The following is a 12,988-nucleotide window of genomic DNA, read 5'->3' as shown; positions in this document are numbered from 1 at the left end:
TTTCATAATGATATGGGATCAAACTTTAAAACAGTGGCCCGAAGGGCGAGACCATGAGAAACGTTGGGACTCTCCCCTTTAGGAACATAGGAACAGGTGTAGGCCATTCAGCCCTTCGAGCCTGTTGTGCCATTTAATTAGACCATGGCTGATCTGTATTGCAACTAATCTTTTCAATTCTAATTTCCCACTTTCCCCCCATATCCCTTAATACCCCGATCTACAAACAAATTAAGGATAACAGTGAATATTAGTAGAGATTTCTGATTAGCAATTATTCGAGGACAAGAGAATATCAATTTAAACTAGGGTTATACAAGGGGAAGTCGCAAAGAATTTTAGATAGAAAGGGGAGAAAGGGTAGAGAGATCAATGAAATGTGGAAGAAATCTCCCCCATTATTCAATCAGCCAGTCAATGTCAATGAATGGCTTCAACACTCAGTCAAAATATCTGCAAAATGCCCGCAATCAGTTAAAATGCCTGCACAATTTCCATGCTGAAGTCAGAGACCATCCTTCACCAGAGAAGTAAGGTTTCAGAACGCCCTCGACACTGACAGAAGGCTGCACTTTATTTATGTTAGTCTTTTCTTCATTGATCAAGCTATCTATCCTAATTCCAATTCCCTTAACTTTACCATACCCATCCAGTGATTTTCCTTTGCACACGCTTCACTTTTAAATACCAAACAGGGAAATTTATAATAATAACAATCCTTGCATTGATATAAAGTTTTATCAGGTAGTTGAGACATCTCAAAGTGTGTCACAAAATATTTTGTAAAGTGAATTGATTGTATTTTGTGGGCAAAAAATTATTCCATGTGTGGGTGGCAAATATACGTGGAACTGTCTGGCTGGTTTGGCATGATGATGGGTTTCCACAAAAGTGGCTGCCCCCACCCTACAAAAATGGCCCAATTAACTCTGTTTCAACAACCACCCCTAGGATTCCACTGAGAGAAAAACATTCTTTGTGGCTTCCCCTTTTGTACCCCGAGTTATAATGTTAATGAATATTTTCTTGTCCTCAAATAGTTCCCAATTGATTATATCTTTTCATTATTTAACACAACGTCAATGGAATGCCCACTAAAGAGAAGAACCAAACTGAACCTCAAAACCATTACTAACCTGGTAAAACGGACTCCACATATGTTACATGTATACGGTTTCTCTCCTGTGTGTGTCCGCATGTGCCGTGGCAGCTTCCCCGCTCCCTGGATCACTTTGTTGCAAATGGGACATTGTTGAGATGCCTTTGGCCTCATCTTCTTCTCATCCTCTAGAGTCCATGTTGGGTAGACAGCTGCCAGGAATGAAGGATCCAACATGCTCAGGTAGGAACGGAAATCAAGCTCCTCCTTTACAGCTCCAAAGTTGTTCCGGTTACTTTGCAATAACATATCCTTTAGAAAGTCGCATGCGCTCGTGGCTGATGGCAAATCTTCCTTGATCTCCTCTTTGATCTGTTCCTTTTTTACCACCAAGTTCAGAGGCACCTGGTCTATATCTTGGTGTTCTCTAAGCAAAGGGAAAGGATTATAGTTGCTATTCCAATAGGGAGGAAAAAATCTTGATCTCAATGGAGACACATTGTTTCTCCTATCTAATATATTCGCTCTCGAATTTATTCCTCCATTTAACAAAGAATCTAAGGAGAAATCATGTACAGGACCCAAGCGACCACTAGCCTCACCGATCAGTAATTCATTCAGGATATCCCTTGGTGGTTCAGCGTGGTGCTTATCCATATGAGGCTTATTGGAAGTGCCTTCTAAATTGTAATCTTTTATCCAATGTTCACCATTTTGAAAATCTGCTTGGACATTTTCTTGAGGGTCTTTAATAGGGTCTAGGGGAAGATCTTTGATGTCTTCCTGGGGAGATTCTTTGACAACCTCTTGTTCGAGATGTTCTTGAAGTTCTATCTGGGTTGATGGCTCCACTGGTTCATTTCCCTCACTGATGATGTCACCACTCGAGTCCATGATGTCTATGCAGACCTTGGAGATGCACTGGATCTCCAGCAGTTGTGCTGCACTAAGAATGTCTTTGACATCTGACGGGCTGATGGTAAGGGTTGATGTGTAAGCAAACTCCAGAATTGCAGAAAGCGCCTCTGGTGTGACAAAGTCAATCTCGTAAACGCTGTGCTGGTCGGCAAGTGTGTCTGCAGTGAACAGAGTTTTGAAGTATTTGCTGCAGGCCGCAAGGACTGACCTGTGGGTCCTATATTCCTGATCTTTTACTATCAGGACAACGTCACATAGAAGACCATTCTGTCTCTGCTCATTTAAACTGGACAGGAGTTCACTGCTGTGATCTGGGAATGGAATCCCGATCAGGTCAGAGGTGCTAGCCATCTTCACACAAAGAGGCCTATCAAATAGAACAAAATGGAGCATCATGAGATTTAAGTCAACTACAGAAGTTAATAGAATATTCCAGCACACAAACAGGTCATTCACCCCAACAATTCTGCCCTGGTGTTTTTCTCTACTTAAGTAACCACGGTTTTTGAAGCTGTGGTGTGAACTTTTAAAAGGGAATTTAAATGATGCAGAAAAAGATCCAAGAAATAATAACCTTTGCATTTGATATAGCCCTTTATTACGTCTTCGAGACTTCTCAGAGGGCTTCACAGAGTATATTGTAAAGTGAATTGACTGTATCTTGTGTTGGCAAAACGGATGAGAGTGGGGGAATAGTTCCAGTGGAGGAACTGGCATCAGCAAAATTCAGTGGCCTCTTCTTTCTATATGATTCTACAATATATACATGAGTTAAATCCTGTTCCTATGTTACAGACGGACAGTACTGGAATTAGGCTGTCTGATCCTGCAGCTCGCCAACAGTCATAAATTGAGCAGTTCTGTAATTCAGAGTCTGATCATTTACTTGTGAGTTACCAGGTTCTTTGAAAGCACGAAAACTGAAATTATACATCATGCTCTCCTAACTTAGGAAAGAAAAGCGACTGCTCTGAAGATCTCTGAGTTACAGCATTTTGGAATGGAGCCAAGTGTTTTCTAACCACATCAAATACAACATGATGTTAATGCTGACACCGCAAATATCTCAGCTTGTATACTGTTACCTGTCAAACCACTTTAACTTCCTGTCAAATAATCAGCAATCAGAGAGAAAGAGGAAACCACAACAGATGTATAGCATCGTGCAACTGTGGTTGCATTTTCTATAACACTGTTGGGAGCAGTGTTTTAAGGTTCCTTAATAGGAAGGGTATTTAAGCAAATATATGAAAATTTAAATATGGAGTAAAGTCAGAGCAGTGGCATTAAACAGGCGCAATAGGCTGAATGGTTTCCTGTGATATAAAATTCCCAAATTGCAGAAGTTATTTGAAAGATTTTTAAAAAAACCATAAAATTTCGGAAGCAAACTGTAGCTGAAATCTTTGCACTTAATCAAATGCTTCTTGTAAAATGTTATGTTCTTGAAGGAAAAGAGTTTTCTGGCCAGCAATCGACCAGGCTGAATAGTTGTTTTGGGGTCTTTTTTGCATATAAAACACATTGGAAGTCAACTTCAGTCACACCTCTCTCTCCACTCCTTCCTTGACCGCCTGCAGTCTGTTTTTCGCCCCACCCACAGCACAGAGACAGAGCTCCTTGGCTCCGGTCAACACTTTCGGCTTTTCCTCCTGCTCCCATCCGGTTACCTGTGGGGTACCCCAAGGATCCATCCTTGACCCCCTCGCTTTCTGATCTACATGCTCGCTTTTGGGGATGTTATCCGCAGACATGGGGTACACTTCCACATGTATGCAGATGACACCCACCTCTATTTTTCCAACTCACATTGCGACCCCCCAGTCCCCTGATGTTCTGTCAGCCTGCCTGTCTGACATCAGGAGCTGGATGAGCACAAATTTCCTTCAGCTGAATGTAGACAAGACGGAAGCCATACTCTTAGGCCCTTGTCAACGTCTAAAATCACATGGGTCTCACCTCCTCCACCTACCCGACCTCCTCCTAAAACTCTCCGAACCCGTACGCAACCTAGGCGTCAGGTTCGACCCACAATTATCCTTCCTCCTCCACATCCGGTCCCTCACCAGCACCGCTTTCTTCCACCTCCGACGCATCGCCTGTCTCCGCCAATACCTCACTCCAAAAGCCGCTGAAACTCCGGTCTATGCGTTTGTCACCTCTCAGCTGGACTATTCAAATGCCCTCCTCACTGGTCTTCCCTCCACTATCATTCACAAAATCCAGGTCATCAAAAACTCTGCCGCCCGCATTCTCACCTGCACCAAACTCTGTCCCCGATAACCCCATTCCTTGCCAGACTGCACTGGCTGCCTGTCCCAGAGAGGATCGACTTCAAGATCCTCACCTTGTCTTCAAATCCCTCCACTCTGCACCCCCACGACCTCTCTGACCTCCTCTCTCCTCACAACAGTGCCCGTCTTCGCTCCACCAGGTCTGGCCTCCTCCTTGTCCCCCGAATCCTCCGCTCCACCATCAGCGGCTGTGCCTTCAGCCACTACGCCCCGAGGCTCTGGAACTCCCTTCCTCACTCCATTCATTTCGCCCACTCTCTTCTATTTTCAGGTCTCGGCTGAAGACCTTTCTTTTCGACCGCAGCTTTAGTCACCTTCCTCCCCCTCCCCCTGGCTCGGCCCTGGGATCCGTTACTGTGAAGCGCTCTGAGATGCCATCCGGCGTGGAGGGCGCTATATAAATCCAAGTTGTTGTTGTTGTTGTTGTCTTCACTCCCGCAGTCTGAACTCCTAAACCTCCCTGGGCTCTCCTTCAATCTCACTGAACCAGTGCGGAATCTAGGCATCCAGTTCAACTCCCAGCTGTCCTTCCTCCCCCACATCCAGTCCCTAACCAGGCCGCATGCCTCCACCTCCACCACATTGCATGCCTCTGACCGTACCTTACCTCATTGCAGCTGAAACCTTTGTGCACCTATTTGTCACCTCTCGCCTGGATTACTCCAACGCACTCCTCGCCGGTCTCCCCAGCTCTACTATTCAAAAAATCGAGCTCATTCAGAACTCTGCCGCCCGCACACTGATCCCGACCAAACTTTGTAGCCCCATCTCACCAGTTCTGGCCCAGGCCTTCTGGTTCCCCATCACCAAATGGATAGACTACAAGATCCTCACACTTGTGTTCAAATCCATTCATTCCCTGGCACTTCCCTACTTCTCCGATCTCCTCACTCCCCAATCCACCACCCAGCGCCTCTGCTCAACTGGCACCAGCCTCCTGCTCATCCCTCACACCCTCCGTTCCAGCATCAAAGATCGCACTTTTAGCCATTACGTCCCAAAGCTTTAGAACATCCTCCTTCAATCCCTCCGCCTTGCCCCCTCTCTCCCCTTTTTTCAAGGAAAACCTTTCTTTTCGACCATACTTATGGTCACCTGACCCCACCCGCTCCCAGCTCGGAGTCATGCTCTACCACTGCTAAACTCTCTTAAGATGCTACCCAGCGTGGAGTGGGCTATATAAGTGCAAGTTGGTGCTGTTGGCTCTACAAATATTTGTGTTTCTCTGCTGGCCTCTTCAGCTGATGAAAATGTTGCTGAACAGTGCAGTATGAGAGACTTGGGTGATGAGGGCGCTATTCTCCTAGGGAAAGACATTTACCTTGTTCCTCTGAATCAGTCACAAATCAACAAGCCCAGCATGAGGACGAGCAATATTCTGTGTGGATTAAATTCAATGGGAGGACAAAAAATTCTTTTTAAGTGTCTTTCAAAATTCTATCCCTCACCAGTACAGTATGTTGGCCTTCAGTGGCCAGGCAGGAATATCATCTTTGACTCAGTTTGAATCCTGTGAGCAGAATCAGCCTATTTGCTATTTTCTGCTCGCGAGATTCAAGCAATTACAACTCTGGTACCGGCAAATATCAATATTTTCTGGCGTGGTAATTACACCTAGTCGTAAATTCCGGCCCCCTGGACCAGATTTACGCCCCATTGGGTCATATTCCCTTGAGGTCGGTCACATACTCCTTTGAGGAATAAGAGTACCACAGGGAAAGCAGTTCATCCGTGGCTAACTAGAGCAGTTAGAGAAAGTCTAAAACTAAAAGAAAAGGCCTATAAAACTGCCAAAAAGAGTAGCAAGCCTGAGGACTGGGAGTGTTTTAGGGACCAACAAAAGAAAACCAAAAAGCTCATTAAGAGTGAGAAAATGGATTATGAGGGTAAGCTCGCTAGGAACATTAAGACAGACTGTAAGAGTTTTTATAAATACATTAAGAGGAATAGGCTAGCAAAAGTAAATGTGGGTCCATTATAGGCAGAGACAGAAGGAATTATAATGGAGGATAAGGATATGGAAGAGTCCCTAAATAAATACTTTGCCTCTATCTTCACGTTAGAAGACACAAGAAGTTTAACAGAAATAAAGATGAACCAAGGGGCTAATGATAGGGAACAACTTAGGGAAATTTACATTAGCAAAGAATTGGTACTAGAGAAATTGTTGGCATTAAAAAGTGATAAGTCCCCTGGACCTGATGGTTTGCATCCTAGAATTTTAAAAGAGGTAACTCATGAGATAGTGGAGGCCTTGTGTCTGATCTTCCAAAATTCTTTGGATTCTGGAACGGTTCCCATTGATTGGAAGATCGCAAACGTCACACCACTATTTAAGAAGGGTGGGAGAGAAAAGACGGGGAACTATAGACCAGTTAGTCTGACATCGGAAGTAGGGAAAATAAACACCGAGGATGACATTAAAAATATGCAACGTGATATAGATAGGCTAGGTGAATGGGCAAATAGGTGGCAGATGAAGCATAATGTAGGGAATTGTGAAGTCATCACCTAGGTGGAAAAAACAGTAGAGCAGATTATTTTTTAGAAGGGAAGAGACTAGATGGTGTTAGCGTTCAGAGGCACTTGGGTGTCCTTGTACACCAGTCACAAAAAGTTTGCAGGTACAGCAAGCAATTAGGAAGGCTAACGGTATGTTGGCATTTGTTACAAAAGGGTTAGAATATAAGAGTAGAAAAGTCTTGCTGCAACTGTCTAGAGCCCTGGTGAGATCTCACCTAGAGTATTGGGAGCAGTTTTGGTCTCCTTATTTAAGAAAATATGTACTCACCTTGGAGGGGGTACAATGTAGATTCACTGGGTTGGTACCTGGGATGAGGGGATGAGTTATGAGGATAGGTTGAGCAATTTAGGCCTATATTCTCTAGAATATAGAAGAATGAGAGGTGATCTTATAGAAACCTATAAGATTAGAAAGGGGCACAACAGAATAGATAGTGGAAGACTTTTTCCCCTGGTTGGAGAAACTATAATCAGGGGTCACAGTCTTAAAATTAGGGGTAAGCCCTTTCACACTGAGTTGAGGAAAAACTTCTTCACTCAGCGGATACAACATCAACAGTAAGATTTCATTTATAGAGCACCTTTCACGTCGGGAGGACGTCCCAAGGCGCTGTACAGTTGGGTCAGGACCTGAGCAAGGGGGAAATGGTCAGGGTGAGGGGAGGGAAGGGAGGGAGCGCGGAGGGGGTAGAGAGTCGAGAGGGGAGATGAAGGCACGGTCAAAGAGAAAGGTCTTGAGACCGGCCTTGAAGGAGGAAAGGGAGGAAGTGGCGAAGGCACTGGAGGATGCAGTTCCACCTCGGGGCTGAGAGGTTGAAGGCCCGGCCACCGATAGTAGGGCAGTTAGGGCGAGGGATGTGGAGCAGACCGGAGTCAGAGGAACGGAGGGTACGGGCAGGTAGGTAGGGGGATAGTAGGTCGGAGTGGTAGGAGGGAGCAAGGCCGTGAATGGCCTTGTAGGTGAGGATGAGGATCTTGAATTCGATCCTCTGGGGGATGGGGAGCCGGTGGAGGCGAGCGAGGGTGGGAGTGATGTGGTCCCGAAGCCTGGTGCGGGACAGTACACGAGATGCAGAGTTCTGAATGACCTGCAGCTTGTGGAGGGAGGTGCCGGGAAGGCCGGCGAGGAGAGAGTTCCCATAGTCCAACCTTGAGGTGATAATAATAATAATAATAATAATAATAATAATAATAATCCTTGCATTTGATATAGCGCTTTTCACGTCGGGAGGACGTCCCAAAGCGCTTCACAGAACACACTGTAAAGTGAATTGACTGTATATTTGTGGGCGAACGCGGCAGCCAATTGCGCACAGCAATGTCCCACAAACAGTCGTGGATTGAAAAAGGATGTAGTATCCAATGGTGGAGTGGAGGGGATGAGGGACAAACAGGAGGCTGGACCAGAGTTTCAGCCGCGTGAGGGGTGAGGTAGTGCCGTAGTCTGGCGATGTTTCGGAGGTGATGGAAGGCGGTGCCAGTTGTGGCGCGGATATGAGGAAGAAAGGACAGCTCAGGGTCGAACAGAACCCCGAGGTTCCTGACGGCTTTGAGAGGTGGAGAGTGCAGCCTTGGATGCTGATGCTGTCAACGCCTGAGGTGCAGAGGCGCTGACGTGAGCCAATCAGGAGGGCCTCAGTTCTGTGCACGTTGAGCTGAAGAAAGTTGTCTCTCGTCCGGGCAGGCTGTCAGGACATCGGGGGTCGTGGAGTTGAGGGTAGAAGAGGAAAGGTAGTGTTGGGTGTCATAGTGAATTTATGGAATTCTCTACCCCAAAGGGCTGTAGATGCTTAGTCCTTGAACATATTCAAGAACTGAGTTGATAGATTTCTTGTGGATAAAGGGATTAAGGGATATGGGGATAAGGCGGATATGGGGATAAGGTGGAGTCAGAATAGATCAGCCATGATCTTATCGAATGGCGGGGCAGACCCGAGGGGCCGAATGGCCTAATCCTGCTCCTAATTCTTATGCTCTTATGTCTGACCAGCTGGGGTTTTATGTTTTCTACTTTCACAATACCTTTCACATACAGCATAGCACTTTACCGCAAGTCAGTTTAATAGCAAGTTTAACTCATAGAATCATCTTTTTTTAAAACACATTTAGTCCATGTCTTTGTCAGCTCTCTAAACTGTTTATCCCTCTCATCTCTTTCCCCCATTCCCTTTTATATTCCTTTTCAATTATGTGTGCCTTTTTAGAGATGGATTATGTCTTAGCGCCTTGGAACGGGCTCCTGACATGAAAGGTGCTATACAAATGGAATTTTGTATTGTATTAATAATTTCTTTAAAAATATCCCCTAACTTCTCCATTTTCTAGTTTTAACAATGATCTTAAATATATACCCTCTAATTACTGTGTAATAATCTCTCTCAATTTACCTACCAAATCCCTCATAGAATTGAGTCTATCTATCAGGACGCCTAACAACCTTTTCTGTTCCAGTCAAAACAGCTTCTCTCATCTCTGCTTTTATCTACTGGATGGTGCGAGCTGTTTGGTTGCGTTTGTGCTGTTGGCTGCAGTTGGCCCACGCTGTGGCTGGCACTGCTTCATTAGTCTCCAGGTCATTCCATCAATGTTTCTTATAGCTATGCTTTGGAGCTCTGGCCTTTGAGAGGCTGGAATGTGGAAGCACTGCTCTGCTACCACTTGAAGAGCATATGTGGCATGTGAAAATATTGCTGATATCCTCAGCTCATTTTAATATGCTAATCTACGCACGCATGCACACACACTATTTAAATACCACATATATACACACACACACTGTACACATATCACACATACCACACATATACACACACACAAACAGCTACCACATATACACACACACTGTACACATAGTATACATATACACATGTAAATAGCCTCCATATACACACGCTGAGTTAGGTGCCAGTGCTATTCAGAGCTATCTCATCACTCTTGTCCAGCTTGTGCTGGAGCCTGATCACTGGGAAAGCAAGCGACCTGCACAGTCTGGGCTGCCTTGGCACTGACACACGGCCCTTCTGCTCTTCACATGATGTCAATTCAATGCCTTTGGGCTTCAGAAATATTTGAAATATTGTGTCAAAAGATCTTGAAGTGCTTCACAAGTAATTACTGCCACGTGTACAAACTGGTCTTGTAAGTAAATAGCAGCCATGTTATGCATAGAAAGCTATCACAAATAGCCATAAGGTGAATGACCGAATGATCAGGAGAAGTTTTGGCCAGGACATGACTTTCTATTAGAGTTAAGGGATCTCTAAAGTCCATCTAAAGAAACACATATGGGACCTTGGTTTAGCATCTCATCAGAAGGATTTCCGACAATGAAGGGTTCTAGTGTTAGACCAGCCTGTGAACACAGTCCTGCTGCTTCAACTGGCAACCTTCTAACCTACTTCTACCAACTGAGCCAATTGGTATAATGGGTGCTTTATCAGCATACTGTAGCCATTACTGTACATGACAAGTATCTAAGATGACTTGCCAGAGAGAGACAATAGGTGAAAATCAGGAACCTCATGCTTCCTCCACTTTCCCTTGGTGATATGCGAGGTGGGGATATATTAATTTAATTTCACAGTTTAGCACTGAATACAGCCCCTTCTCTCTGAGACGGTACACAACAATGAGATCAGCAAGCTATTTGACTGGGATTTGGGGGTGAAGGAGAAAATCTGGACCCCAACTTACCCCCTGGACTCTAAGCAGCTTGGCATGTCTTTCTGACGTGAAAAGCGCTATACAAATGTGCACTGGAATTGTATTAACTGGACAGAAAGATAAGGGGGAGGTGGAAGCATTCCTTATTCTAACAGCCTCTGTGTAGAAAATATCTTCCATTCTCTCCTTATTCTGGTGATAATCCTCAATTTATGCTTTGATGTTACTGATTCCTGATTATGGAAATATTTACTCTAACAAAACCATTTGGAACTTTAAACGTCTACTAGATACTCTCTCTGCTCCAGGAATAACAGCTGCAGCTGAATATTTTTGGTGGGAAGGGGAGGGGAGGAGTAGGAAGGAAGGGAGGGGGAGGAAAAGAGAGAAGGATGTGATTTATAGAAAGTCGACTCGGAAACAATTTTTAGCCAGGGTTATGTGACATTAATGGAGACAATGCCTCGAGGGGTTATTCCTTATCCTGAAATTATTCTTTGGAAGAGATTTTGTTTTCTCAACAGACTCACTTGCAGAGCTCCTATTACACCACAAAGCAAAGTTGACTCCGTTCTGTGATGCCACCAAAATCAGGAGGAAGGTGTAAGGTGGAGCAGTACTGCTTCTTAAGTAGGGATGTGGGGGTTGTGTACTGATGACCAATGTCAAGCCATTTTCTAGTCCATTGACTCAAATCTTAATGTCTGCGTTGGTTTCTCTTGTAAAATCCACCAATTGAATGTCACAGCACAATTGAACATTTCAACCCATCAAAGTCTAGGCTGGTGTTTTTCCTCCACGTGTTATCCTGTTCACTAGGGGTTAAGAGTTATCAAGAGAGACTTGAGAAGATAGAAATGTGGAATTATCTGTCATAAACTGTTGTTGAGGAAGAGTCTAAATTATTTTAAAAGGGAAAGAGACAACTGCTTGAAAAAGAGGAATAATGTAGGATTAGGCAGTTAAATCAGGTGGCTTATGTGGAGAAAAATACCATTGTGGACTTGAAAGGCTGAATGGCCTGTTTCTTTACTGTAACATTCTGAGATTCTAGAAAATCAGATAAGTTTTCTACATGAACAAACCACATCCCTTACTTGGCCTTTCCTAAGGAAAAAAACAAGCAGTATTTGAAATTCTAATTACAGTGCAAAACGCTTAGATACAGTACTGTAACTTAGTGGTTAGAGCACTCGCCTCACAAGCAAGAGGACCTGGGTTTGATTCCCGGGCAGGGCAAAATCTTGGGAAGTTTCCTTATTCCATACGCCTGTTTACCTAGCAGGAAGTAAGTAGGGACCCGTTTGTTAGTCGATTGGTGGATTGCTTTTCCAGGGTTAATAATCGCTTAAATAAAATAATAATAATAAATTGTCACTCAATCCACAACTGTTTGTAGGAAACTGCTGTGCGCAATTGGCTACCGTGTTTCACCCACAAAATATACAGTCAATTCATGTTACAGTAGATTGTGTGAAGCTCTTTGAGATGTCTCGAAGACGTGATAAGGCGCTTCATCAAACGTTAGGATTATTATTATTATTATAAAATTCACTCAAACGTGACATCTTTTCTCACCATAAGCCATTTCTACCCCATAAGACGCCACACATCAGGGTCTAGTAATTCAAACCCATTCCAACTGTAGTCGGAGGCTGAACCAGGCTTGCAGCCCTACACTAGGAAACTGACCACTGTCAGGAGCCCTCTAAAGACCCTCATAGGAGCCCTCCCAAGGCGCGCACAAGGCACTAACCTTGCCTATGACTGCAGATGCCTCGCTTTGATTTCAGTGCTTTTGACAAGTATTCTTTACAGAGTATGAATTAGGATTCACTCAGTTTTGCTGGTAATTGGTACCAGTTCATCATTGTGCAGAGATAAATAAAAAGCCAGCAAGCACACCCCCGCACCGCACAATCCTCCGTGTGCCATTCAATCAACCTCCCTAAAAAATCTCATTACGCCTGGTAAGCCTCCTTCTCAGTAAGAGATCAATAAGCAAGTGACCTTCTTTCTACTGGAGCTAGCGTTCTGCCTCCTCAGCCCCTACGCACACTGCTGTTGGTAGCAGTCAGTGTGTGGGAGCAAACACATAACGGCCACAAGAATCAGGCCAGCAACAGAACAGAAGCAAACAGTTTCAGTGGCACTGTCAAGCTAACAACTTTGTAAATCACATTCATTTCCATTCTCAGCTACCTGGGTCACACAGCATAAACAGTTACCACTGCTCAATGCGTCACTTCAATACACAATGTAATACAACCTAACTTCTGGTTACTGCTGGAGAAGAGAGTGGAATCAAATTTTCACTGACAATCCTCCAGATAAATTGGTCATTCATTTTGAGTTTGCGTGACAAAATGGCTGCAAAGTTTGCCTGCAAATACGGTTAACATTCTTGATAGCAGTTCTTTGTGAAGCCCTTTGATAGATTTATTATTGTAAGTGATATTGATATGAGACAGCAATTACTACATTATACTAA

The 12,988-nt window shown here is 44.3% G+C and overlaps 1 protein-coding gene and 1 long non-coding RNA gene across 4 annotated transcripts in view; one reads left to right on the top strand and one right to left on the bottom strand.

Moving 5' to 3' along the window:
* The window catches only part of LOC103187352 (zinc finger and BTB domain-containing protein 7C), a 72,497-nt gene that overhangs the window by 6,074 nt on the left and 53,435 nt on the right, over positions 1–12,988 (bottom strand). For all 3 annotated transcript variants that reach the window (XM_007906802.2, XM_007906804.2, XM_007906803.2), the window contains one exon: positions 1,137–2,384. In XM_007906802.2, coding sequence (XP_007904993.1) covers positions 1,137–2,384 — 1,248 coding nt within the window. The remainder of the gene's footprint in view (positions 1–1,136; positions 2,385–12,988) is intronic.
* The window catches only part of LOC121849380, a 28,941-nt gene that overhangs the window by 15,799 nt on the left and 154 nt on the right, over positions 1–12,988 (top strand). The window contains exon 2 of the long non-coding RNA XR_006085200.1: positions 1,292–1,342. This is a non-coding gene — a long non-coding RNA (uncharacterized LOC121849380). The remainder of the gene's footprint in view (positions 1–1,291; positions 1,343–12,988) is intronic.

The sequence above is a fragment of the Callorhinchus milii genome, unplaced genomic scaffold, assembly GCF_018977255.1.
Source record: "Callorhinchus milii isolate IMCB2004 unplaced genomic scaffold, IMCB_Cmil_1.0 Scaffold1, whole genome shotgun sequence".
NCBI lineage: Eukaryota > Metazoa > Chordata > Chondrichthyes > Chimaeriformes > Callorhinchidae > Callorhinchus > Callorhinchus milii.
This window is presented reverse-complemented; position numbering and strand designations above follow the sequence as displayed.